The sequence below is a fragment of the Lipotes vexillifer genome, unplaced genomic scaffold (genome assembly GCF_000442215.2).
Source record: "Lipotes vexillifer unplaced genomic scaffold, Lipotes_vexillifer_v1.1 scaffold680, whole genome shotgun sequence".
In the NCBI taxonomy this organism is placed as follows: Eukaryota; Metazoa; Chordata; class Mammalia; order Artiodactyla; family Lipotidae; genus Lipotes; species Lipotes vexillifer.
Window position 1 is genome coordinate 199,113 of NW_006780838.1, and position 25,236 is coordinate 224,348.

The window sequence follows — 25,236 nt, forward strand, 5'->3', positions numbered from 1 at the left end:
GGGAAAGAAAACCGAACCTGCCTCTCCTTTGGATCTTTCCAGAAGCACACACCAGCTGTTGCGTTGTACCTTATTCCTGAGTAGCTTCATCTCAGATGCCTTGACTTCAGGTCTCATTCTTCAGATAAGCCAGTTATCTAGAGAAGCAGACTTTCTCCTTAGTTCCCAGGTTATATTTGGGACTAATAATAGTTGCCATTGCACAGATAAGGAGACTGAGAAGTGGGGAGGATGTTACCGCCAGCTCCCTCGTATGCTCAGTGAGGCACCACGTGCCACACCCCGTCCTCGATTGTTAACCGACAGGCTGTGTAAACAAGTTAAATGCCATTTAGGTGGTACCTTATTCGTTAGACCCTCGAGAAGTTTAGGAATAGGAGAACGTTCTATGATTACTTTTGTGTTTACAGGATTGGTTGCCTGTCTGATAACCTTGGCGAGGATGATCCTATTGGCTGGTTTGAGCTGGAGGAAGAGTGGGATGAAGCAGATGTCAAGTTGCAACAGTGCAGGGTTGCCAAGGTAAGTGTCAGTGAGGTGTGGCCTTCGCACACCTGCCCACTCCCCTCCTTTTGTACTGTGTTTATCAAGCGGTTATTGTGTGCCAGCCCTGTGCCAGCACTGGAACCCTGGAGGTGAATCAGACGTGATCATGACCCTCACGGAGCTCCGAGTCTAGTGGGAGACACAGATGTATGAGACAGTGTGATATGGGCTGATAAAGAGACACACAGGGGGCTGTTGCAGCCCGGAGGAACAATATTTACCCAGCCTGGAATTCACTAGGGAAGGCTTCCCAGGAAAGTTGGTGCGATGCCAAGTGTTGAAAGTTGATTAAGCTGTCATCTTTAGCCAGGCTGAGAGGTGTGGAGAAGGGCCTCTCAGGCTGAGGGAGCAGTAAGTCCACAGGCCTAAATGCAAGAGAGATGTCTTTCCATAGCTATGGAAGAAACAGTGATTATCTGGCTACTTAATTTTTTTTAACCTCTGTTGTGAGTCTTAGTAAGAGATTTCTTTTAAATAAGAGAAACAAGAACTATCTTTAGGGCTTGTACATAGTAGGTGCTCAGTAAATATTTGTGCAGCTGAGTAGTGGATTCTGAAAGGCCCTCAACAAAGGAGCTTTCACTATAATAAGCAGAGAGTGTGCATAGAAGTTGGGCTTTGCAAATGGCTTTAGCTTTGAGCAGACAAGGCTGTGTCCTGGGCTCCCAGCACATGGATTACAGGTGATTGGGGGCTTGGAGATGATCCCTTAGGCAGTCATTGACTCTTTTCACCATATAGCTGTTGTCTGTTTCAAAATGACTGTGCCACAGAGCAGACGTCCTTCTCTTATTCGTCCTGTTTTATCCTGTTTTTGCCTTGAAGCAAGAATAGTGCCGTTTCTCTTATTGTGATCTTTCCCCAAACCTGACTTCAGCGTTTGTATTGTCTCTTCCCTGTTTGTTGTAGATGCTGGGCTTATACTTTGTGTCTCCAGTGCTAGGCATAGTGGTACCTCATTAATAAAGTCACAGGAAGACCTGCCCAGAAAGGCCTTTACCTCCCTTTCGTCAGTACCTGGGGCTTCTAAGTCCTTCTCCTCACCTCTGTCTTGTCTTTTTCCAGTATTTGATGGTGAAGTTCCTCTGCACCCGCCAGGAGTCGGCAGAGCGCCTGGGAGTACAAGGCTTGAGCATCAGCGGGTACCTTCGGCCCGCGCGGGCAGAAGCAGAGCAGAGCATTGTCCGTACTCACTGCAGAAAGGGCGTGGAGGAGAGCGTCTGTGGGGCCACACTGCTCCTCAGGACCCTTCAGTTCATCCAGCAGCTCGCCCACGACCTGGTAGTGTTTCCTCAGTTGTTAGACCTCATTCCTTTGGGAAGAGTAACGACAGTGCTTGGGGAAGGGAACACCAACCAGTGAAACCTGGCCCTGCTGAAGCCATGCAGTACGAATGAGGACAGCAGGCATCATGCTGCTGTGATGACGTTGGGAGGCCAAGGGGAGTGAGGCGTTGGGCATTAATGGCATCAGTCAGTGGAAGACGAAGTGGCATGTGGCCACCATCGTGAGGTTTCCTGGGATACACCTACATGCAGATCTTAAAGAGCCCCAGCTTTGGTTGCCAGGGAGACAAAGCACATTTATGGGATTTATGTCTTCTTTAAGTCCTAGAATTATTCCTGAAGTGTACGTGAATTCTGTTTGTTTACTAAAAGTACCAAAAATAATAACAGGATTTTTTTTTAATTGAAATATAGTTGACTTACAGTATTAGTTTCAGGTATACAACATAGTAATCCGATATTTTTATAGATTACACTCCATGCAAAGTTATTATAAAATATTGACTATATTCCCTGTATTGTACATTATATCCTTGTAACTTAAATTTTATTTTATACCTAGTAGTTTGTACCTCTTAATCTCCTTCACCTATTTTTGCCCTTCCCCACACTCCACTCCCCTCTGGTAACCACTAGTTTGTTCTCTGCAACTGTGAGTCTGTTTCTGCTTTGTTATATTTGTTTGTTTATTTCATTTTTTAGGTTCCACATATAAGTGAAAACTTACAGTATTTGTCTTCTCTGTCTGACTTACTTCATTAGGTATAATACCCTCCAGGTCCATCCATGTTGTCACAAATGGCAAAATTTCGTTCTACTTATGGCTGAGCAGTATTCCATCGTATACATATACCGTATCTTCTTTATCCATTCATTTGTTGATGGACACTTAGGTTGCTTCCATATCTTGGCTATTGTAAACAGTGCTGCTGTGAACATTGTGTTTTTGATACTGTGTTTTGATATGAAAAACATTGTGTTTTTGATACTGTGTTTTGATATCAAAACATTTTGATATCAAAAACATTGTGTTTTTGATACTGTGTTTTGATATCAAAAACATTGTGTTTTTGATACTGACTTCTACAGTCACTAATAAAAACACAGTGACAGACTACTCAAAGAAAGGTTCTTGCAGCCATCACTATAGAGAACATGGCTTATCACTCAGGAATCCAGTGGAGCCCTCCCCGTGTGGTATGCAACCTGCATTCTGCTTCAGGGCATATTCAGAGGCTGGTGACTCAATTTGTATATGGATTGTTTGGTCTTTGTTACTGGAGCTCTCCTATCACAGCAGAAAATAGCAAATGAGAGGGAGATGCTTAGGAGTAGCAGAAGCGACAGTAGAATTGATCTTTCAGCCTACATGCAGGGAAGGGTCAAAACATGCTGCAGGATGGTCCTGGACAATAATCATCACCAAGTAAAGATTCACTTACGTTCCAGGTGTAGAATCTATGAAGTCAAGGAGCTTTCATCGGGATGTGTGTGTATGTGTTATGTGTATATATACATTCACGTACATATGTACACACACACACACACACACGTATTTTAGAAAGTTTCACACCAAAAACAGTTGTTCACGGACTTTTTAGTTTACGAGTAAGCATCAGTTATGTTGGAATTTTACACATGCGGAGCCACTTTATCCCTTAACAGTGAGAAGTAAATGAGCCACTACAATATTTCTCTAAATACATGTCTCAATTTTATTTTTTCTGGTCTTTATTATTTTTTAGGTACAGCAGAAGGAAAGTGGCTTAAAATACAGATCTTTTCTGGACTTCGCGGGTCTTGATTTGCAGATCTTCTGGGATTTTTACAGTAAATTAAAGCAAAAGTAAGTCAGAATTTGTTACAAGGTGATAATTGGATATTGATAAGTACAACTGAAAACACTGAGTTTTGCTGTTCTAAATGGACAATTTTTTTCTTCCAAGATTTTTTACTTCCTACTAGTTTATATTGCTCTGATTTGAAAGATTTGGTTATTGTTGAAAATAAACACCTTAAATTTCTACGAAGTGCTTTATTAGGGCCGTGTTTTTGCAAGCATTTTGTCATTTATATTACAACCTTATAATGATAAGCAGATCAAGTATTATAGTATTCTCATTATACTACTGAAGAAACAGAATCAGAGGTGTATTTCTTTGCCCAGAGTGGGCACAGTCAGACAGGGTCTGTGTTTTCAGACTCTACCCAGTTCATTGTTCTTTCCTTTCCACCTTTCTGCCTCTGGTTGGCATTCTTTTTACTGAGCCTGATGCCTAGCGGGGAGAGCCCTTTGTAGATAGTTGTTTCGCTTGGAGGGTAAAAGCAACTTGCATTTTTGCTCTCTGATGTTCTTTGTCTTTCTGTAGCCCAAGGGAAGAATGCGTCTGTGCCCAAACCCTGCTTCTGCAGCTCCTCCAGAGCTGTTTCTCCGTGCTGCAAGGAGACGTGTCGGCCACCTCTGAGGACGCCAAGGCTCCAAGCATGAGCCGTAGGCGGGTAGAGGCCGCCAAGGAGCTCTACACACACCTGTGTGATGGTAGGGATTGGGGTTCTTCTTTACTGTGACCCTGAGCTCGTAGCCTGCAGGGCCTTTTGCTTTAGAGAACAGGGCGTCCTCTGACCATGCAAACCCAGGAAAGGGTTTTCGTCTTTGGAAAATGAGTTTCCGTGATCCTCTTTTGAATCATTACTTGGAGTTCAGGATTTAGTCCCTCTTCAACGACTTCCTCTTGGTTTCTGATATACAGTTGTGTTATATTGAGAGTAATTGCTATCACACTCCAGTCTTTACTTCAGCTGAGACACGGGGATGAGGCTGATAGATTGAGGTGGGGGAGATGATAATATTAATTGAGAATAAAACACATGATCATCTGAAGTTATTTTTAAGGCTTCGCCAAGTTGTGTCTCAAAAGGACAGAAATAATGTAAAAACTGGTACATAGAGTCTTTATTTTTGTTAAATGTAAACAAATAAAAAAATAATTTCTTTACGTTGCCTAGCCTGTACAGAAGTATTTCTTTGCTCTGGTAGCGAGTTTATGGGCTAAAGCCGATACATATATTGTAAGTGAATAGGTGGGATATATTAAAGCTGATTATTCATTTTTATCAGTGGTGGATAGGGTGGATGGAGACTCTGCACCCATGGAAATACTGAAACAAGAAGTCAGGAATACCCTTCTTAATGGGGCTGCCGTCTTCTTTCCTGATCGACAGACCCGGCGGGACCATCTCTTCACCATGATGGTAATTATTTACGTTAAAAGTATGGATTCCATTCCAGAACTCTGTTGGGGTGAAACTTATTAGTCTTTGTTTTCTCTGGATATCCTCAGTTTCAGCTTCCCAAATGTGTATTTAATACTGTGTGCAAAGTTTTGTGTGGGACACAGGTATCTAAGGACATAGCGCTGTACTCAGGGTGGGGATGAGAGATAATCCTGACCTCCATTTTAGAACCTGTTGAATCACAAAGGGAGAGTTTAGTTTCCTTCAGCTTTATGACATGCCTACAACCAAGTGTTCTTTTTAACATTTTAACCTTTTATTTAATATTTATTTTTATTTATGTGTTTATTTTGGGTTTTAGTTGTGGCACATGGGATCTTTCATTGCGGCGCATGGGCTCTTCGTGGTGATGCGCGGGCTTCTCTCTAGTTGTGGTGCACAGGCTTCTCTCTGGTGGCTCATGGGCTCCAGAGTGTGTGGGCTCTGTAGCTGCAGCATGAGGGCTCTCTAGTTGTGGCGCGTGGGCTTACTTGCTTGCAGCATGTGGGATCTTAGTTCCCCGACCAGGGATCAAACCTTAGTCCCCTGCATTGGCAGGTGGATTCTTAACCACTGAGCCACCAGGGAAGCCCCCATTTTAACTTTTTATTATGGGAAAATTAAACACAAAACTAGACTAAATAATACATATGATGAATCCCTCCAACCCCCCAAGTGTACTCATCACCTAGATTCAATAATTATAAACTTAGGCTAATCTTGTTTCATCTGTAATATACATCACCCACTCCCACCCCCCATTATTATTTCAGAGTAAGTCCCTGACTTATTTTATTCATAAATATTTCAGTTTATATCTGTAAAGAAAATACAACCAAGTTTTAATCTTCCCACCCCAAATTATGATTTATCCTAGGAATGCAAGGATGGTTTAACATTAGAAAATCAGTCAGTGAAATCAGAGAGGAAAAAAATCATATTGATAAATGCAGAAAAAATTTTAATAAGATTAACTTCTGATGATGGTTCAAACAACAAAACCCTTAGCAAACTTGATATAAAAGGGAAGTTCCTTAATCTCTTGGAGGGCATGTATCCAAAACCTACAATAAACAGTGTACTGGTCTTTGGGACACTGACTCATCCCTTCCAAAGTGAGGTATAAAACAAGGATGCTTACTGTCACTGCTTCTCTTTGATAATATATTAGAAGGCCTAGCCAGTGCTGTAGGACACGGAAAAGAAATTTTAAAAATAACAATCAGAAAGAATAAAACAAATAATCATTATTTGTCTGTTTAGACAAACAACTATTAGAAGTACTGAGAAGACTTTGATGAAGAAAACAAGATGTAGCATTTAAAAGGGCATTTCTGTATGTAACAGCTAATTAGTAAATGCAATAAAAGTGCCCTGTCAGATGCATAAAGCCCCATAGAAGCAAAAAAGGGAATAAAAGAAGCATAAAATGTGATGCCAAATGACTGCAGTCTATTTGGGGGCACTGCCACAAGGAAAAACTGACCCTATACGCAATAGGTGTTTAGAGGAGAATCTTGTTCAGGTTAAGTGATGGAGGATTTCCGAGAGGAGGGAGGATCTTTGGTTGTTTTCAGCTCTATGCAAAATTTGCATATCAGCTTGAGGGATCAGGTTTTTTTCTTCTGGTTTTATTGAGATTTATTGACATACAGCATTGTATAAGTTTAAGGTGCACAGCATAATAATTTGACTTACATACATCGTGAAATGATTATCACAATAAATTGGATGAACATCCATCATCTCATATAAATTAATCTCAAAATTAAAGAAATAGAAAAAAAATTTTTCTCCTTGTGATGAGAACTCTTAGGATTTACTCTCTTGACCACTTTCATATATAACACGCAGCAGTGTTAATCACATTTATCATGTTGTACGTTACGTCCCTTGTATTTAGCTTATAACTAGAAGTTTGTACCTTTTGACTGCCTTCATCCAGTTCCTCCGACCCCTGCCTCTTATCTCTTTTTCTATGAGTTTGTTTTTGAATTACAATTGACCTGCAGCACTACATTATTTCCTGTTATACAGCATAGTGATTCAATATTTCTGTGCATTTCAAAATGATCACCACGATAAGTCTATTTTATGATATGTCACCATATGAAGATATTACATAGTTATTGACTATATTCCCCACACTGTACATTTCATACCTGCGACTCATTTAATCTGCAGCTGGAAGTTTGTACCTCTTAATCTCCCTCATCTATTTCTTCCCTCTTTCCACCCCTCTCCCCTCTGGGAACCACCTGTTTGTTCTTTGTATCTATGACTTTGTTCCTGTTTCGTTATGTTTGTTCATTTATTTTGTCTTTTAAATTCTACATATAAATGAAATCATGCAATATTTGTCTTTCTCTGTGTGACTTATTTCACTTAGCATAATACCCTCTAGGTCCATCCATGTTTGTCACAAGTGGCGAGATTTTATGGCTAATATTCATTCATCGTGTGTGTGTGTCTGTCTGTCTGTCTGGCTCACATCTTCTTTATCCATTCATCTGTTGATGGGCACTTAGGTGGCTTCCATATCTTGGCTATTGTAAATAATGCTGCAATGAATATAAGGGCGCATATATCTTTTCTAATTAGTGTTTTGGTTTTCTCTGGATAAACATCCAGGAGTGGAATTTGCTGGATCATATGGTAGTTCTGTTTTTAATTTTTTGAGCACCCTCAAAAGCCATTACTGTTTTCTATAAAGGCTGCACCAATTACATTCCCACCAACAGTGCATGAGGGGTTCCCTTTGGATCAGTTTTTACTTCGTGAGTTTTAACCTTTGACAGTATCAGCTGACTCTGAATTGTGGACGAATCTCTGTCCCACTTGTTTGCTGGAAGCATATATCAGGCAGCTGAGCAAATGGTTTTTTTGTTAGCTCGTGTCCCACACAGAAAAATAGAGGACATGCGACCTCTTGAATGACATTGCTGTGTGTTAGTAAAGCAGCTCATTAACTTTTCCTTTGCCCATCTATCTGACAGCAGTGGTAAGGTCTATATTTTTTTTCCCTTCTCGTGCAGATGAATTGAACTGCTGTCATTTGTGACCATATCTTATCTCTCCCAGCCTCTTGTGCCAGGCAGTGCCCGGGTCTTAAATCCTCTGGAAATCTCCGCCAGTGCCTTGCATAGCAGTAGGTGTTCAACACATTTATTGAATTAAGAAAAAAAGAAAGTGCCCCCAGAGTAACCCATAGCCTCATCAGGGGGTGTGATTCCTTTAACTGTCACCGTAGGCTGTTTGGACTTATACAGAGAAAGCTTAGATCCTGTTTAAAAAAACAAACAGAAAGCTCACAAGAAAGGCACTCTGTCTCTTTCCCCTCCTCTTGGGATGGCCTGCCCAGGGATGAAAATAGACATCTTTTGGAAGTCACCTTCCTAAACATTTGCATCAAGCTTTCCTGCAGGAAGGCTTGAAAATGTCAGCTTCAGCAATGAACAGAAGCAAACCTGCTGTCTCTTGGTTCTGCTCCCTCTTCGCGCTAGGCCAGGTCTAAGTTGGGCCCGTGAAGTGGTCTGCTGACCCTGGCTTTCCCCATGTTTGGGATCAGTGGGCCGTGGCATTTTGTGCTGCTCTAGGGCTCTAGAATGTTGTGGAATAGATTTCCTGAATCCGCAGTGTCTTGTTTTCTAGAAGAATGTCACTGAGCAGGAACACAAGCAGTCCCTGCAGCTCACTTTCCGCTCACTCTGCACGTATTTTAGGTAAGTTTACAGCTCTTTTCAGTTGTCCAGTATTTTAGATCTTTGCAACATTGTTTTCCTGAGCTCTTCCTTCCTTTCATGTGCTTTTGGAGTAACCAAGTAGTTCCCTCACTCAGCCAGGTTTCTAGAGTGAGGTATCACTAGACTCAGAAGTGACCAAAATAGTGGTAGAATAATAGTCTTGTCAGGAGTTTGCTCCAAGTCCCAGTCACTGTAAGACACTTTAGAGTTGAACCCATGGGGAATCTCCTTGAATGCTTCAGTTTCTACATGATTTTTGAAGACAAAAAAAGAAGCTGAAGGAGTTTGGTGTCCAGTCCTGAAGTCTAAAAACCCAGATACATTAAAGCCCAAGCCCAGCTGCAGAGGCACAGAGTGGTAGTTTAGCAAAAATTGTGCTGGGAGGGGTGACATGGAGACCATTACCTGCTTTGACTCCCAAAGAAGCTCATGGGCCTGTAGGTTGCATTATTAGAGGTATAGACTCTTGAAGGAGGGAGGGGACTAAAAGCCTGAGGAACTCTCTGCAGGTCAGACTATACCTGGTATGGAGGCCAGATTTAGAGGACTGTATAAAACGTCTTCAGAATCGAGAATCAAAGATGATGAAAAAGCCTGGGGCTCCTGTGAAGAACCTTTGAAGACACAGGGAATGTTTAGCCTGGATTGTCAGATTAGCAGTCATGAGATTAGGTGTATTTCCTGTTGGTGGCCAAGGTGATTTATTCATCATATTTATTCCCTGGAATCTTTTCTAAGGACTTGAAGATTTATGGGCCTGTGCTTAACATAAGTACATGTGGACAGACAGTGGCACAGACCCAGCTGGGACCCTGGCCTTTTCCTGACCCAAACTCCTCACATCCCATAGAACTGACAGTGAAATCTTGCTAGGTTCTCTTTTGGAACCTTTTGAGATAGACAGCGTGAAAATCCCCTTCCTGAAACAAGGTGTCATGACTAATTTGTGTCCTTTCAGTGATAAGGATCCAGGCGGCCTTCTGCTGTTACCTGAGAAAGGCGACCTGGCCGACATGGACATCAGTGAAGTGCTGGCGGTCATGAGCACTCTGCTCTCTGTTGCTGCTCGAGAGGTAACTGATGCCGCTCTGTTTCCTTTGCCTCTTGCCTTTAGGAGACGGGGTAGGGCAGTCGTGGCTCCTTCCCCTTTAGCCCTCATTTACAGCATGATTGTAACTTTGCCTACGACGGTCACACACGAGCACAGAGGTTTCCCCCGTCTGCCTTTGCTTCTAGTTAGCAGCTCCTGCAAAATGAGCGAGAGGATGCTTCCCTGCCCCTTGGTAGTCAGCCAGCAGTAAATACCTGAAAGTGCTCATTAAGACTCCCTTTGAAAAGGAGGAATGGGTATTTACTGAGTGCCCTTGTGGTGTCAGTCAGTGAGCTCAGCACATAGTCATATATTTGTGGTATGAATTCTGTGGAAAAAGCCTTTAACTTTTTTTAAAATTTAAGATTACTTAGCAAACCCACAGGCTAATCAAATCTGAAAAGATGGTCTCTTTTTTTCTGTGCTAATGATATTTTAAATTTTTTTTCTTTTCTTTTTTTTTTTAACATGAAGGATTTGTTTCTCAAAATGTAGTCCATTTGTCACCTGGATCAGAATTGCCTGGTACATTGTGGCAAACATTTGGATTTCTCGGTCCCACCCCAAGCTACTGATTTAGAATCTCTGGGGGTAGGGCTTAAAACTCTGCATTATATCAAGCACCCCCAGAGATTCTAAAGTAGCGGAAGCCCTGTAGTAGGGGACCAAGCACCTCCTCTCTGGATAAAATACAGGAACCAGGGAGTTAGAGGAGATGTGGGGAGAGTGCAGACCACACCCTTGATGTGTTTAATGACGTGGCTGAACTTGGTGTCTTTAAATCTCTTATGTTTTTGTTAGTGCTTTGCAGTTTTCAGGTTGCTTCTGGAGCCATGATTTCGTTCATTCCCAGCTGCCTGCGGTGATAGGCCACTCAGCACTTACCCCCCTCCCCCCCGCCATTTGCTCACAGGGATCTTAGAGAGCTTTCAGTGTGCTGGGTTGTCATTTGTAGTGTGCTGGGTTGTCATTTGTAGTGTGCTGGGTCACACTGGACTGGCCACTATTTAGACCTAATATTAGTTTAAATTCAGGGTTATTTTTATTTTACTGTGATGCCTGTGTTCTTTAAGGTAATGTATTGACTTTATAAGCCTTAATTGTTTTTAATCAATGCTCTATTTTCTGCTGTCACATTAATGTTCTCTTTGGTTATTTTCTCCTTTCTGTCTTCTTTCCAGACCCATCTCTTGAGTCTCCCTTAAAAATCTTACTCCAGCCTACTGCCCATCAGTTTTTGCTCTGCCCTGGTTAGCCGTGTCTCATTCTCATCTGTTTTTATTTCTGCCATTTCGCACACTTTCCCTTTCTCCTGGAGCTCATCTAAATTGTATGTTTCCCAGACCGCTGATTTAAGTTCTACATTCCCATCATCAGTGCCCCTGGGGAGAAGACTCCAGTGTTCTCACTGGTTTTTGTGGGTGTTAATTCTGCCTCCTGCGTGAGTCGATATGTGCTGGAGCCAGGACTAAAAGCCAGGCTATTTGACTCCTAGTCTTGTCCCCTTTCCACTCAGTCAGGTGTGCTGTGAGTTGTACGTAGAGAAGTGAGATAGCATTTGTCCAAGAGAATTCCTCATAATCTTCACTATTTGGGGATCACATGATTCTCTTTTCTTCCCTGTCACTTTCCTGTGATACAAAGGAAGTTAGAAACTTCACCGAACCTCCCAGGCCAGGGATCACTGCAGCCATTGAGATATTTCCTTGAATTATCTTTTTGAATAAGAAACATTTATGGTTGTACTAAAGAAGAAGAGTTAGATTTAAAAAAACTTTTTTTCAAGGTGGTCAGAAATGTACCTAGTCTGAAAAATTTCTCGCAAGTCTGTTAATTCAGTAGAGATCCACTAGAAGCCTGCTGCGTGCCGGGCCCCGTGCTAGGCACGGGGGTACAGTGCCAAAAGAGCACGGTCTTGAGGAGCAGGCAAACATGTGATCAGTCATAATACAGTAAGGGCCTAAAAGCGTAGGTCTTGTGGGTACAGAAGAGCACACCTGACCCTCTCTGGTGGAAGAAGGCAGTAGAGCTTGGGAAGGGCTTTTTGGAGGAGGTGGTGCTGGAGCTCCTTGTGAGCTCACGAGCAGAGTCTGATCAGGCATAGAGGAAGGGGTGTTCTTAATAGAACAGCATATGTAAAAGGCCAGTGACAAGATGGGGAGGAGCAGGTATTTGAAGAGGAGACTGCTAACGGCTAGGCTTCGGACATGTTGGGTTTATGGTTCTGGGAGGACTTCAGGTGACAGTGTCTGGTTGGACCCTCAGGAGCTGAGTCAGTGCTGGAAATGGAGATTTGCAGTCATTCACCAGCAGGTGATAGTTGAAGCCATGAATGTCAGTGTTCTCTTATCGCCTTTGGGCATCTGTGTGGAAAGGGCAGCCAGGAGAGTAAGAAGGAGAGGCAGGAAGAAAGTCAGGGGCCACAGAAGCTGAGGGAGGAGAGAGCTTCAAGTAGGACCGTGGTTCGCACAGCTCCCAGGGCTGAGGTTAAGTGGGGAGGCTTTGCTCTTTAGGTGGCAACTAATGCCTTTGAGGAATGGCTTCAACGAGTGGTGGGTGCAGGAGGGGTAGAATGGCAGGGAGGGGAAAGGCAAGCACAGCAGGTGCAGGCAACTTTTTCAAATGGAGCACATGTGCAAAAATATATATATTGATGGACAGTTTAAAGAAACAACTATCCATTTTAAGAAGTGGAACATTACCAATATTTTTGCAGTCTGCCCTTCCCTGCCCAGTGCCCTTCCATGGCTCACCTTCCTCCTTCCTCATCAGAGGTAACCACCATTCTGAAACTTACATTCATCATTTCCTCGTTTTTCTTTCTACTTATCCCTACATAGCAGGCTTGTTTTCCCTGGTTTTGGTCTTTAATGGAATCATGTGGCATACAGTCTTCTGGGACAAGTTTTTTACACCCAACAGCATTTTTAAGATTCATGCATGTTGATGTGTATGCTGCAGTTCTCCCCCCCCCCACCCCCAACCCACTGGTACACAATATTCCCCTTATGAATCTGCCATAATTTATTTATCCATCTTACTTTGGAGGGAAGGGATAGTTGGGTTGTTTCCAGTTCGGGGCATTTACATGGAAGTAATGACTCTTCAGAGAAACTGGAGAATAAAGATGATGGTTAGAGAGCCTTAGTGGGATAAAAAATTGTCTTTTAAAATGGGAGAGATTTGATTGAAGGCTCAGGGGAAGGAGCCAGAGAGAAAAGGAATTATTGAAGGTGTGTGTGTGTGTGTGTGTGTGTGTGTGTGTGTGTGTGTGTGTGTGTGTGAAAGAGAGAGAGAGAGAGAGAGAGAGAGAGAGGGAGAGAGAGAGAGATACCATGGGGTAAGGTTCCTAAGGGGTGGAACGGGGAACGTGGAGTCCAACATCTATAAAGGCTCTGAACAGCTGGAGGGCAAGAGAGGAGTTTTCATAATACCCTCTTTCTTGGTCACTTTTGGGTTGAAAGCTCTGTCATAAATATTCCCCACTTCCCTAGAATATCTTTGTGTCTGACAGCTGCTCTTTTACAGAATGCCCCTGGCTGTGTTCTGTGAATGGCCTGTTGTAAACACTTTCCATTTCTCTCCTCCCTTGTAGTGTGAGCTGTTGATGGTCGATGGGGCCCAAGGGGAGGTGGGCTCTGTGCTCTTCTCCCTGTTCTGGTCTGTCCAAGGCAGCCTCCTGTCCTGGTGCTACCTGCAGCTGAAGAGCACGGACTCTGGAGCCAAAGATCTTGCCGCTGACCTTATTGAAAAATGTGAGTTTCAGTACAAAATCCATGAAAACAGATAGGTGTTTGGGTTTGACTCTGTGTGTGCTCTCTTCTTAGTACCTCATGCATAGAACAGAGTGTGTGTTGTTTTCATTTCATTATTACAAATCAGATCTGTCTTTGGGTTGTTCTTTTCTTCTTAAAGTGGAATTCTGTAGCATGTCTTTTTGCTCAGTTTCCTGTCTGAATGAAGTGGTATGCCTGAGTGTTTTTATTGTACCGTTGGGTCGTTTCACGGCCTAAACATTGCCTCTGCGGTCATACAGCACTCTTAGATGATACTATATTCTTCAGTAGAGTCTGTCTTCCCTGTTTTAATCAAATTATCCAAAAAAGAGTCTTGAACTTTAAAAATCTAAGGTACATGTGAGCACTTCTGTGATCTTTGCTGGTACTGAAAATATTCAGATTCATGTCCCGTTAACCCACAGAAAATTGTATGAAACCCAACGGGTTCTGAGAATTTGTATGTAGAAAAATCAGTTCCATCAACCTTGGTCTCAGCAGCCATGTCAAAAATGCTTACAGTATTGAGTCTTGGCTCCTCAAGTTTGGCCTGTCACGTGGCATACCTAGAGGCGGGCCCTTTGTAAACAAAGGGAGAGGCAGACCAGCAACTGGGTTGGTCAGCCATGTACCTTCACTTATAAAAGGGATATCTCCACCCCATTGAAAAGTAGCAAAGACAAAAAAAAAAAAAAAAAAAAAAAAAAAAAAAAAAAAAAAAAAAAAAAAAAAATCACTCACTTTAAAAGTAAACTTTTACTGAGATTCGCAGTGCTTTTCCCTCCCAGAGGAAAACGTTTGTATGACACTGAAATGGTCTCATGGTCTTCTCTGACGGGGAATTCCCCCCACAGCTTCTGTGACCCTCTCCAGCTTTGTCCTTGATGATGACCAAGCAAGTGATGTTTCTACCATGTAAAATATTAATTATTTTCTTTATGTTTTGGCAGATGTGGGACAGTTTCTGGCACGCATGAGAGTGATTTTGGAATCCCTTTTGTCACAATATAGCGGGAAAACTGTAGTAGAAAAATTATGTAATTCGGTGTTTTCAATGGCAGCTCGTCAACTGGTAAGACAGAGTGGCAGCCATTTGTAAGGGGTGGGAGGGGGCAGAGTCTGAGGTGGACGCTAAGTGCTTCGTTCATCTTCCTGTAGGTGATCTTTCTGCTGGACTTTTGCACATTAGATATTTCACACTGCACGCTCTTGAGAGAGTTCAGTGCCCTGACAGAGCTGTTGAAGGAGCTCTGCAGTGACCCTGATGGAGGACTGAACAAGGTATCTCGAGCTGGCATTTGAACCTGCTTTGTATCCCCTCTTAGGAACGCTGTGACCATACGTAATGAGACATACCACTCAGTTACAGGTCTACACGAATAAGTTACCTCTAGAAGAGCCCCCTCTGTTTTATCAGTACTTTATCGGTGTCTATCAACTTTATCAGTGTTGGTTTTGACAGCAAGAATAAATGCCAGTCTGAGCTGATTTGGTATGGTCAGCATTAGACAGGAGACACAGAGGAAGCTGTACATAGATTAATTTAATTGTTCTATACCACATGAAATTATATAAAAACCATGTAAATGATTAAACCAAATTGAAGTCCAGAAGAGAAAATCTGTGTTGAAAGGCAAATTAGAGGGTTGGGTATTTAAAAGCATTTTCTCCCTTACTCAGCCTTACAGGACAAAATGTTTTTTCACTGTCTTGTTTGGATCTCACAACTCTGTGGGAGTAGAAGGGGCATATATTTAAAAGCCTATTTTAAAGACAAAAAAAGCAAAGACTGAAAAAGGGATGGGGAAGACATAGATGGGCTCGGGTTTGCCAAGGTCCGAAATAGGAGTGTAAGGCCTTTCATGCTAGTACTGGAACTTCATGCTAGTACTGGTTTGTAAGAAATAGTTCTTACAGATAGTCATAGTTAGAAAAATAAAAGCTAATCAGAGTTACTGTAACGCAATAGAAACCCCGTGTCTTCTCTGCTGAATAAATGTATGTTGATCGATATGTATAGATGGGAACATCAGGTATATTTTTAGCCTGTGTGATGATTTGTGTAGGGATGTCAAAGGCTACTGTCCGGGGCACTGATGCACAACAGTTTCCTGTGTATGGCTGGATGTAGAGTGATGAAAACCCTTCTTTCTTAACTCGTTTGTCTACATAGCTGGATGTGGAGACTTGGCAACAGGAATGTCCTGTGGTGTTACATACGTGGACCAAGGAGTCTGCTCACAACTATGAAAATAACTGCCATGAGGTGTCTGTCTTTGTTAGCCCAGGGGCAACCTATTTTGAGGTGGAATTTGATGAGAGATGTGAAACTGAGAAAAGGTACAACTCACCTGTTCTTTTTCCCCAAGCAATAATGGATCAGAAATGAGAGACGGAAAGTGATAAAGATTATGCTTTCACAGGTATGATTATCTGGAATTTACCGACGCTAGAGGTGGGAAAACACGCTATGACACAAAAGTCGGCACTGATAAATGGCCCAAGGTGAGTGATGTTCCCAGAGAGCCACGCGATACTTGCTTCTGTGTCAATTCTTCTCCTTTTGTCAGCCTCAGGCGGTAATAGAGATATGGTCTTTGAAGGGAAGCACTTACATTACACTTTCGTAAAAGGAAGTGCTCATAGCAGAGTTCAGTACCTGTTTTGTAAATAAAGTTTTTTGGGGATACAGCCGCGCCCATTTGTTTGTTTCATCTGTAGCTGCTTTGGCACTTTAGTGGTGGGGTTGAGTCATCGCAACAGAGGCTGTATGGCGCAGAAAGTCTAATGATTTACTCTCTGATTCTTCATAGGAACAGTTTGCCACCCCTGGTTTGTATCACATTGTCAGAGTAAATGGGGAGTTGTAATCCTTAGCAAGAAAGGGCCAGTGAGTCCAGGAGGGCCCTGACCATGGTGATGAAAGCCAGGATCTCCCTCACAGTTGGGGCCACATGGTCTCTGGGGCTGGGAAGTTAAGTGCTGCTTCACTGTTGACCTTCTCTCTGCTGTCAGCGGTCTTGGTTGCGAGCAGAGGAGCGGGCAGCATGCTCTCTGGCTGAGTAGGTGGTGGGCAGATGGGCATCTGAGGTTTAGAAAACCGACCAGCCGTTTTCAACTTTGCTTCTTCATAAGATGCAGTTGTGAATTTTCTGTTTCAGTCACTCCGTTATACATTTCTCCTTTAGTAGTTTTGGTGGGAGTGATAAGATATAATGGTGAGAATATAGACCTTTTTTTTTTTTTTTGGCCGCGTGGCACGCAGGATCTTAGTTCCCTGACCAGGGACCAAACCCATGCCCCTTGCAGTGGAGGCGCGGGGTCTTAACCACTGGACCTCCAGGGACCAGTTTTATATTTAGACCAATCTTATATTTAGACTTTTTTGAGCCGCGAAGAACATGCTTATTACTGAAATGCTACCTTCTCTAATCAGTTTGACCACATGACTATTTGGTTTGTCTCTAGAAAGTGACCTTTAAGGCTGGTCCCCGGCTGCAGTTTCTCTTTCACTCTGACAGCAGCAACAATGAGTGGGGCTACAAATTCACCGTCACTGCCTATGGCCTGCCTGATGTCGCCGTGTCTTGGGGCTTGGATTTACAGCTCCTTGTTTCCCGGCTGATGGGACGCCTCGCTTCCCAGTGCATGGCACTCAAATCCGTGCATCGTAAGTCCACAGACCATCCCTTCCCTTCTTGCTAACAGCCACATTGAAGAGCAAGGTGGTACCCCTTTCGTGTAAGTTGTCTCCACATAGCAGCAGAGCAAAGGGGATTGATAAAATTCCCTTTCAGTTTCCTTTAAACTAAACCAGAATAAGATGTTTACTTGACACCATTTTCATCAAGTTGCTTGACTCAGACACTGGGGCACATTGCCAAGGAAGGACATGGTGGATTCCCTGTCTGTGGAGGACAAGTGGGGAGGGAGCTGAGTTTTGGCAGCATTGTCATCATTTTTTTGTGAGTCAATTTTGGTATACTCCCACAAGAAGGCAGAAATATGGAATAAATTAATTGTATATTCTCTCATTATTTGAATATTTGTGTGAATATGTATAAATATGTGAACATGGATTTAGCCTTAAAGTGATTTCTTCAACTTATTTGTTAAATTCATCCAAGGATGAGTGAAACAAGAAATAGAATGAAACTTTCTAGTGTACTTTATTTCTATGTCACGTCTTGAGTTTTTCCTCACTTTAAAAGTAAAATATCGTACAAAAATTGCATAATGGAAAAAAGCCAAGGGGAAAAGCCATTTTTAACCCTAATACCCAGAGATAACTATTATTAACATTTTAATCTATTTCTATCTAGTCTTTTCTCTTTGTTTATTCATAAACACGTATATGGTGGGTATTTAATTATTGCTGTTATTTTTTTTACAAACTTAAGTTTTCGAATTGTGAACATGTCCCCATAATGAAACGTTTCTAAATGGTCTCCTGTTATACCCTAGAGGTAGTTCCCGTTCTGTTTTCAGCTTACTACACGGGTTAAGTCATTTCAGAGGCACCTGTAACTGAAGCTGTCGTAGAGAATGGTAGCATTTCAGGACTGCCTGATGGCTTGGGTTCACTGGGGTATTTGTTTATGAAGTATCACAACCACATTCTGCTAAATGTGTGTGAATTCCCTCCAAGTCTTAATGCCCAAGTTTTTTTAAAACCTTTTCTTCACCAGTTCAAAGGTTCTCAGTATATTAAGGAAAAATAGAACTCTCATCAGCCTTCTTTTTTTTCTCTTTCCAGAGTTAGGAAGTAACATGGCAATACCTCAGGCAAAAATGGCATTAGTCCTAAACTCCCCCTTGTGGAAACCTGTCTTCAGGCACCAAATATGTCCAGAGTTGGGATTAGAAGCAAGCTGGCCCACTCACCCACCCCAGGATAATAAGGAGGTATTTATTCTTCTCTTGTCTTTGTATTTGGAATGGGAAATGTTTACTAATATTTATTACTTTAAATTATAAACGTCTGTGTTTGTATCTTATCACCCCCACTAAGCTGTTAGCTCCTCGAGGGCAGAAACTATCCCTTGCTCACTTGGGGTCCCCACTGTGCACCACAGGGGCCAGTGTAACGGGTCTTCAGAAGTATTGACTGACTGACTCTTCAGTGATATACAGTAGGTGCTCAGTAAATCTCTCTTGATGGAGTTATTAAACAAACAAGTCGAGTCTATTTCCAGTGCCCGCTGAGTCAAACTTCAGAATAAATGATTTATGCTGTACTTATTTGTTCTCCATGGAACAGTAACACATTATTTAGGCTTATAATAATTAAAAACGAAAGAAGTTTGCCCGCTGTCTCTTCTTCATCTCTCCGCCCCTCTCTCTCTGCTCTACTACTTTTCCTCCCTTCTTCCTGCCTCCCCCCTCCCCAGTTCTTCAGTAGTTAATTGCTGAATCCAGGGGTTCTTGCTCAGCTTCTCCTCTCCTTTGCCTCTCTGCTCCTTCTCTTATTCCATGGCAGCCCACTGTCTTCTCTTAATCTCACCACTCCATCTACCTCCTTTATTGACCTCTCTTCTTCCTCCTTCTCTGAAGAGTAGGCTTCATGTGGGCTTTCTCCCCTTTCCTGCACCCCACCAAGACTTGATGCTGTCTCCTCTCTTCTGTTGTCATATCTGTGTGAAAAATACCTAAATGTCAGTTTCCAGCCCCGGTTCTTCTCTCAGGCTCCAGTCGTGTATCCCCATCTTCCTGTCAGGTATTTCCATTTAAGTGTTCTGATTCCCTTTAACTCAGAGGTGTAAAACCAGGACGTCTCCCTGGACTTCTCGCTCCTGTTACTGTCATTATTGTTTCCCAGGCATTGAACCACTGCTCCCTGGCATCACCTTTATCCCCACCTTGTTCTCACCTTTCCTGTCCAGTCAGCTGCAAGCCCTGTGGCTTCTTCCTTGAGATGTTCACCACTGTCTGTTTCCTCTGTCTCCATCTTTATTCAGACCCTCATCTTGCACTTGCATTGTTACATTGGTACCTACCAAGTTTTTTTTAATCACTGCATTATCTTGTCATTCCACTGCCAAGCACCATTAATGGCTCCCCGTTGCCCACAGGGTGAAGTCTAAACTCCTCAGTGTGACAGTCAAGGCTCTCTACAGTCTCCTTTCACCTTACCTATCTGACTCTAGTTCCCACCACTCCCCAGCTGAGACTTCAGGCCAGGTCAGTCTCCCCACTGACTCTTAACTTTTGCTCATGGTTGTGTTCTCAGGGCCAAACCTGCCCAGTCTTCAGGGTCCAGTCCAAAGCCCATCCCCTCCAGGAGGCTTTTCTTAGTCACTTTAACCTGCCAGGAGCTCTCTCCTGTGAATTCTCAGCACTGGGTGTCCCTTCTAGGCATTTGGCACTTGATAATCTCATACTTTACAGTAGTGGTAGTTTTAATGCTTTTAATGTTTTATTTATATTTACCTTTTTTTTTAACCCATGTATCTGTCTGATCTCCCCCAAGTAGATTGAAACTTCCTGAGAGTAAGCACCGTGTTTTATACTTCTGCTTTGGCCTAGTAGGTGTTCAGTAAACTTTATTTTTTGAATGAATGCATTAAACATGATGGTTTTTCTTGTTGTTGTTGTTCCCAGGTTAAGAACATCCCTGATGATCCCTGCCACCAATTTCTTCTTGACTTTGCACAGTCAGATCCTGCCCAGAACTTCTGTGGGCCATATTCAGAACTTTTCAAAGGATTCATACAGGCATGTAGAAAACAGGCCCCAAAGACAGATATAGTTGCTGGTTCCACTATTGATCAAGCTGTGAACGCCACCTTTGCTGCTCTGGTGTATCGCACTCCAGATTTATATGAGAAGCTGCAAAAATATGGTAACTTATATTACAGGGAATGTTTTTGATCTGAAGGCCAATTGCTAAGTTTTAAGAAAGCTTATCTTAAGTGAAAGTTTTAAAATATTTTGGAACATAAACATACTTCTACAACTATAGACTTCATCTTGTCAGTCCTACTTTGCCAGTCAAAAGATTTGTGACCAATTTATAGTTAGCAGATTGCAGTATATAGCAAGTAGCCTTGAGTTTCCTAATTAGCAGGTAATTTGTCTTTATCCAGAATTCTCATGGAAAACTGCCGAGAAGTTTAATGGAAAGAAACCTTAACTTGGGTTGTAGTCCCAGCTCACAAACTAGAAGTTGTGCAGCTTCAGGGTAATCAGATAACCTTTCTGCACCTGAGTATCCTTATCTGTACAGTTTAGAGTTGATTAGCTCTAACATGCTAAGAAATTCCAGTTTATACCTGAGATGTTTAGGTAATTGAATGTGCTAATAACCAAGGAGGAAATGCAGGTATTAACTCCATCTTTAGACTTGCAGCTTCTTTGTAGCATCATCCCTGCTTGGTTTCCTTTGTTGATAGCCTGCTCCTTGCCATTTCTTTTCCTCATGTCCCCCAGGGATACCATCTCTGTGTATTTACTATAAGTGTAGACTGCAGCCTAACAGGACCCACAGAGAGGGAGGGTCTCTCCCTACGCATAATCTTTCAGGGGAAAAACATTTCAAATCCAACGTAAAGACAAGTTATGGGCTGTCCCAAGCGCTTTGGCAGGATATGTGTTCTTTCCATGGTGCTGATGAAAGAAGCAGGAACAAATGCTTCCTTTCTTAGAGTAGGTAATTGCTTATTGCTCTAATTATTATTATTATTGATATTATTAGCACTGCTACCTTTATTGCTTAGTCCTGTGTGTCCCACATTGCAGAGTTTATTTCCTGATGTCCAAATCATCTCAATTACTCCTTCAAATCTTAATATTTCCTTTAAGAAGCTGCTCAAGTAAATAACACTATACTGAAGCATGAGTGGTTTAAGTAAACAACTGTCACATGGGAGAGTATATTTCTGCTGGGGATGAGGGGCCTGCTTACCTGTATGGTTTGGGGAAAAAAAATTCGGTACATGTTTCCATAATCAAATTGTAGTAAGACAACTGGACAGCCTTTGTTACCTATGGGAACTTTCAGTGGAAGGATAAAAGCCTTGTGAGTTAAAAGCTGAGAGATAGAACTCTCCCCCAGCTCTTTTTCAAATCATGTTCAGCTATCACATACCTATTTGCAGTTAAGAAACACACAATTAAATGTAGGAACTAGACATATTTTACCGAATACAAGTTGTTTCTAGAATACCTACCACTGTTGCTTTGAAAGAGGTAAAGTTGGTTCCCAGTTCTTTCTGTCCCTGCCTCTAAGGGGCTATTCATGGGTTCTTCAAGACTGAACTACTTTGAGAGTGGTCCTTGTCTAGCTAATTTGCTCATCTTTGTCTAAAAATTTGTCACCCTCTTGGGTTAGAAATGTACGGGAGGAGTTTTTCAACTAGACTCGAAGCTGCTTGAGGGCAGGAACCATGTTTGTTTTTTTCAGCATCATGTTTCCCAGTGCCTGGTATAGAGCCTGGCACATTCTAGGTATTCAGAAAATACATTGCATTTACATTGGCTCAACAGAGAGCGTCACTGTGTTCTAGTAGTTTATCCTTTGGTTTTTAGATGAAAAAGGGCAGGCCTCATGGGTCTTACTTTTAAAAAAAAAAAAGACAAAAAAAGAGAACTTTTTTGTTATTTTTCTAATTATAAAAATAATACCTATTCATGTAGAAACTTACAAAGTACAGAAAAGCTTAAAGTAATTATCAACTATAATCTCACCACTTCAAGAACATTTTTCTGTTACCATTTTTCTATATATCTACCTGGCCTTTTATTTAGGTATATTTATATGTGTACATATGTATATATACACACCATGTTTTTACTATGTATACTCTTTTTAAATAAGATAATTTTGTACATACTGTTTCATAATCAGCCTTTTTCACTTACTATATACCATGAACTTTTTTCCATGTTTTTTTTTTTTAACATCTTTATTGGAGTATAATTGCTTTACATTGTTGTGTTAGTTGCTGCTGTATAACAAAGTGAGTCAGCTATACATATACATATATCCCCATATCCCCTCCCTCTTGCGTCTCCCTCCCACCCTCCCTATCCCACCCCTCTAGGTGGACACAAAGCACCGAGCTGATCTCCCTGTGCTATGTGGCTGCTTCCCACTAGCTAGCTATTTTACATTTGGTAGTGTATATATGTCCATGCCACTCTGTTGCTTCGTCTCAGCTTACCCTTCCCCCTCCCCATGTCCTCAAGACCATTCTCTACGTCTGCATCTTTATTCCTGTCCTGCCCCTAGGTTCTTCAGAACCTTTTTTTTTTTTTAGATTCCATATATATGTGTTGGCATATGATATTTGTTTTTCTCTTTCTGACTTACTTCACTCTGTGTGACAGTCTCTAGGTCCATCCACCTCACTACAAATAACTCAATTTCGTTTCATTTTATGGCTGAGTAATATTCCATTGTATATATATGCCACATCTTCTTTATCCATTCATCTGTCGATGGACACTTAGGTTGCTTCCATGTCCTGGCTATTGTAAATAGAGCTGCAGTGAACATTGTGGTACATGACTCTTTTTGAATTATGGTTTTCTCAGGGTATATGCCCAGTAGTGGGATTGCTGGGTCATATGGTAGTTCTATTTTTAGTTTTTTAGGGAACCTCCATACTGTTCTCCATAGTGGCTATGTCAATTTACATTCCCACCAACAGTGCAAGAGGGTTCCCTTTTCTCCACACCGTCTCCAGCATTTATTGTTTGTAGATTTTCCATGTCAATAATTATTTTTTACTCACTTTTAATAATTTTTATTTTGCTTTTAATTTTTTTATATTCTACTTTTATATTTTTACTTTTAATATTTTACTTTAACAGTATATCCATTTCAGATGCTGTTTGTTTGAAAAAAGTTAGTTTGAAGTAACACAGAGAACCCATTACAGGTGTTTGTGGTTTAATTGAGAGTTTTTTCCCCCAGTCCTCTCTTAGGAACCCCCATGTGCAAGTGTCAGGAGAAGAGTTTTCCTTTGCGGAGATTGGGAGGTGACTTTGGGCTTCATGTTGCAGTAGTGAATTGTGTTAACTGAATGTAACCTCTCCTTTCCCCAGTAAACAGTGGGGGCAAGACAGCCCTGAGTGAGGAGTTCGCACAGGTGTATTCCTTGGCAGATGGGATTCGAATATGGATGGTAAGGTTTTCCTTTGCATGTGATTTTTATATATTTTGAGTTTTCCCACCATGATATCATTGAATTAAGGTAAGTAGCTCTCTTCTCAAGAATTTAACTTTAGGAATGTTTTTCAAAACTAAAGTTCAGTGATGTGAATGGATAAAAAATAATTTAGAACCCTTGAAATCATAATTTGGTGAATGTTGAGATTGTCAGAGTAAACAGGGCTCAATTGAGCCCCCCCTTACCTCCTTCTGTAACCCAAAGGCTGCTCGGTGGAACCTAACCTTTTAGACTAGGGGGAAGAGCATTGTGTTAGATGACAGTTTTAGGCAGAGGAGAGCACTCTTTCAAAGGAGAGGGCTTTCTGCATTTTAGAAAAGTAGTTCTGCAGCATTGTTCGTGACAGCAATAAACTGGAAGAACAAAATGTCCCATTTATAGAACAGACAAAAAGATTGTATATTATGTTACTGTATAATACTGTATTACAGTGAAAGTGAATGCAGTAGAGCTGCCTGTATCAGCATGGGTGGTGCTCACAAATGTGATGATGAGCAAAAAATAGCAAGCTGTAGAAGAATGCGTAGGTATGATCCTCATGTGAAGCTTAGACATAAACTAGACCTCTCTGTTGTGTACATAAATACGTAGTAAAATTATACAAATGCATGGAAATGATAACAAATTCAGGAGAATTGTTTTTATTTCTGAGGTGTGGAGATGAGTATATATTAGTATTATTTATATATATATTTACAACCACCTTAAATATTGTATAGTAATTGAGAAAGCAATCTTAAAATAAATGAGTAGAGGCTGGTAGTAAGAGTGAAAGCAAGAGACTAGTTGTGGTAATTAGACGAGGATGGCTTCTGCTACTTGGGGGATAAGATAATTAGACTGTGTGACTGATCTGAGTGGTGAACAGGCAAATGGAATTTAGGACTGTTTCCGTGTTCCTGGTTTGGGTGACTTGGTGGTTAGGTAGAAGCATAGACCAGAATAGGAAGAATGGTCTTGGATCTGGGAGTGGGGTGCTAAGTTCAGTTTGAGACCTGTTAAGTATGAGGACATCTAGGTTATTTAAGATACCTAGCTGGAGAATTTAGTAAATGTGAAAGAATATAAATGTCAAGGCAGAGATAAGGATAACTTCAAATCATTGGTAATAGTTTTTTTTTAATGTATGAGTTTATCCAGGAACAGACAGCCTTGGACAAAATCCACAATGATTAGAACATAGCTGGTGCTCAGTGTAGACGAGATAGATAGATGGAGACCCAAATGAACAGGGACTCTCAAAAGAAACTAAAAGGTATCATCATCAGAATGGTGGCGGGTGGCTCAGAAGAGTGTGTTGACAAAGGAACCAAGGCAGAAATAGCAATTTAAGAAAGAGTGTCCGATAAA

General features: G+C 41.7%; 1 protein-coding gene across 1 annotated transcript in view; it reads left to right on the top strand.

The window, feature by feature from the left end:
* ZZEF1 (zinc finger ZZ-type and EF-hand domain containing 1) overlaps nt 1-25,236 on the top strand; it is a 113,575-nt gene that overhangs the window by 42,982 nt on the left and 45,357 nt on the right. Inside the window, exons 13-28 of the mRNA XM_007454251.1 lie at nt 411-522; nt 1,612-1,827; nt 3,578-3,678; nt 4,202-4,371; nt 4,951-5,084; nt 8,760-8,827; nt 9,807-9,921; nt 13,534-13,693; nt 14,665-14,786; nt 14,873-14,995; nt 15,888-16,054; nt 16,138-16,219; nt 17,183-17,384; nt 18,471-18,619; nt 20,315-20,555; nt 23,762-23,841. Coding sequence (XP_007454313.1) covers nt 411-522; nt 1,612-1,827; nt 3,578-3,678; nt 4,202-4,371; nt 4,951-5,084; nt 8,760-8,827; nt 9,807-9,921; nt 13,534-13,693; nt 14,665-14,786; nt 14,873-14,995; nt 15,888-16,054; nt 16,138-16,219; nt 17,183-17,384; nt 18,471-18,619; nt 20,315-20,555; nt 23,762-23,841 — 2,242 coding nt within the window. The remainder of the gene's footprint in view (nt 1-410; nt 523-1,611; nt 1,828-3,577; nt 3,679-4,201; nt 4,372-4,950; nt 5,085-8,759; nt 8,828-9,806; nt 9,922-13,533; nt 13,694-14,664; nt 14,787-14,872; nt 14,996-15,887; nt 16,055-16,137; nt 16,220-17,182; nt 17,385-18,470; nt 18,620-20,314; nt 20,556-23,761; nt 23,842-25,236) is intronic.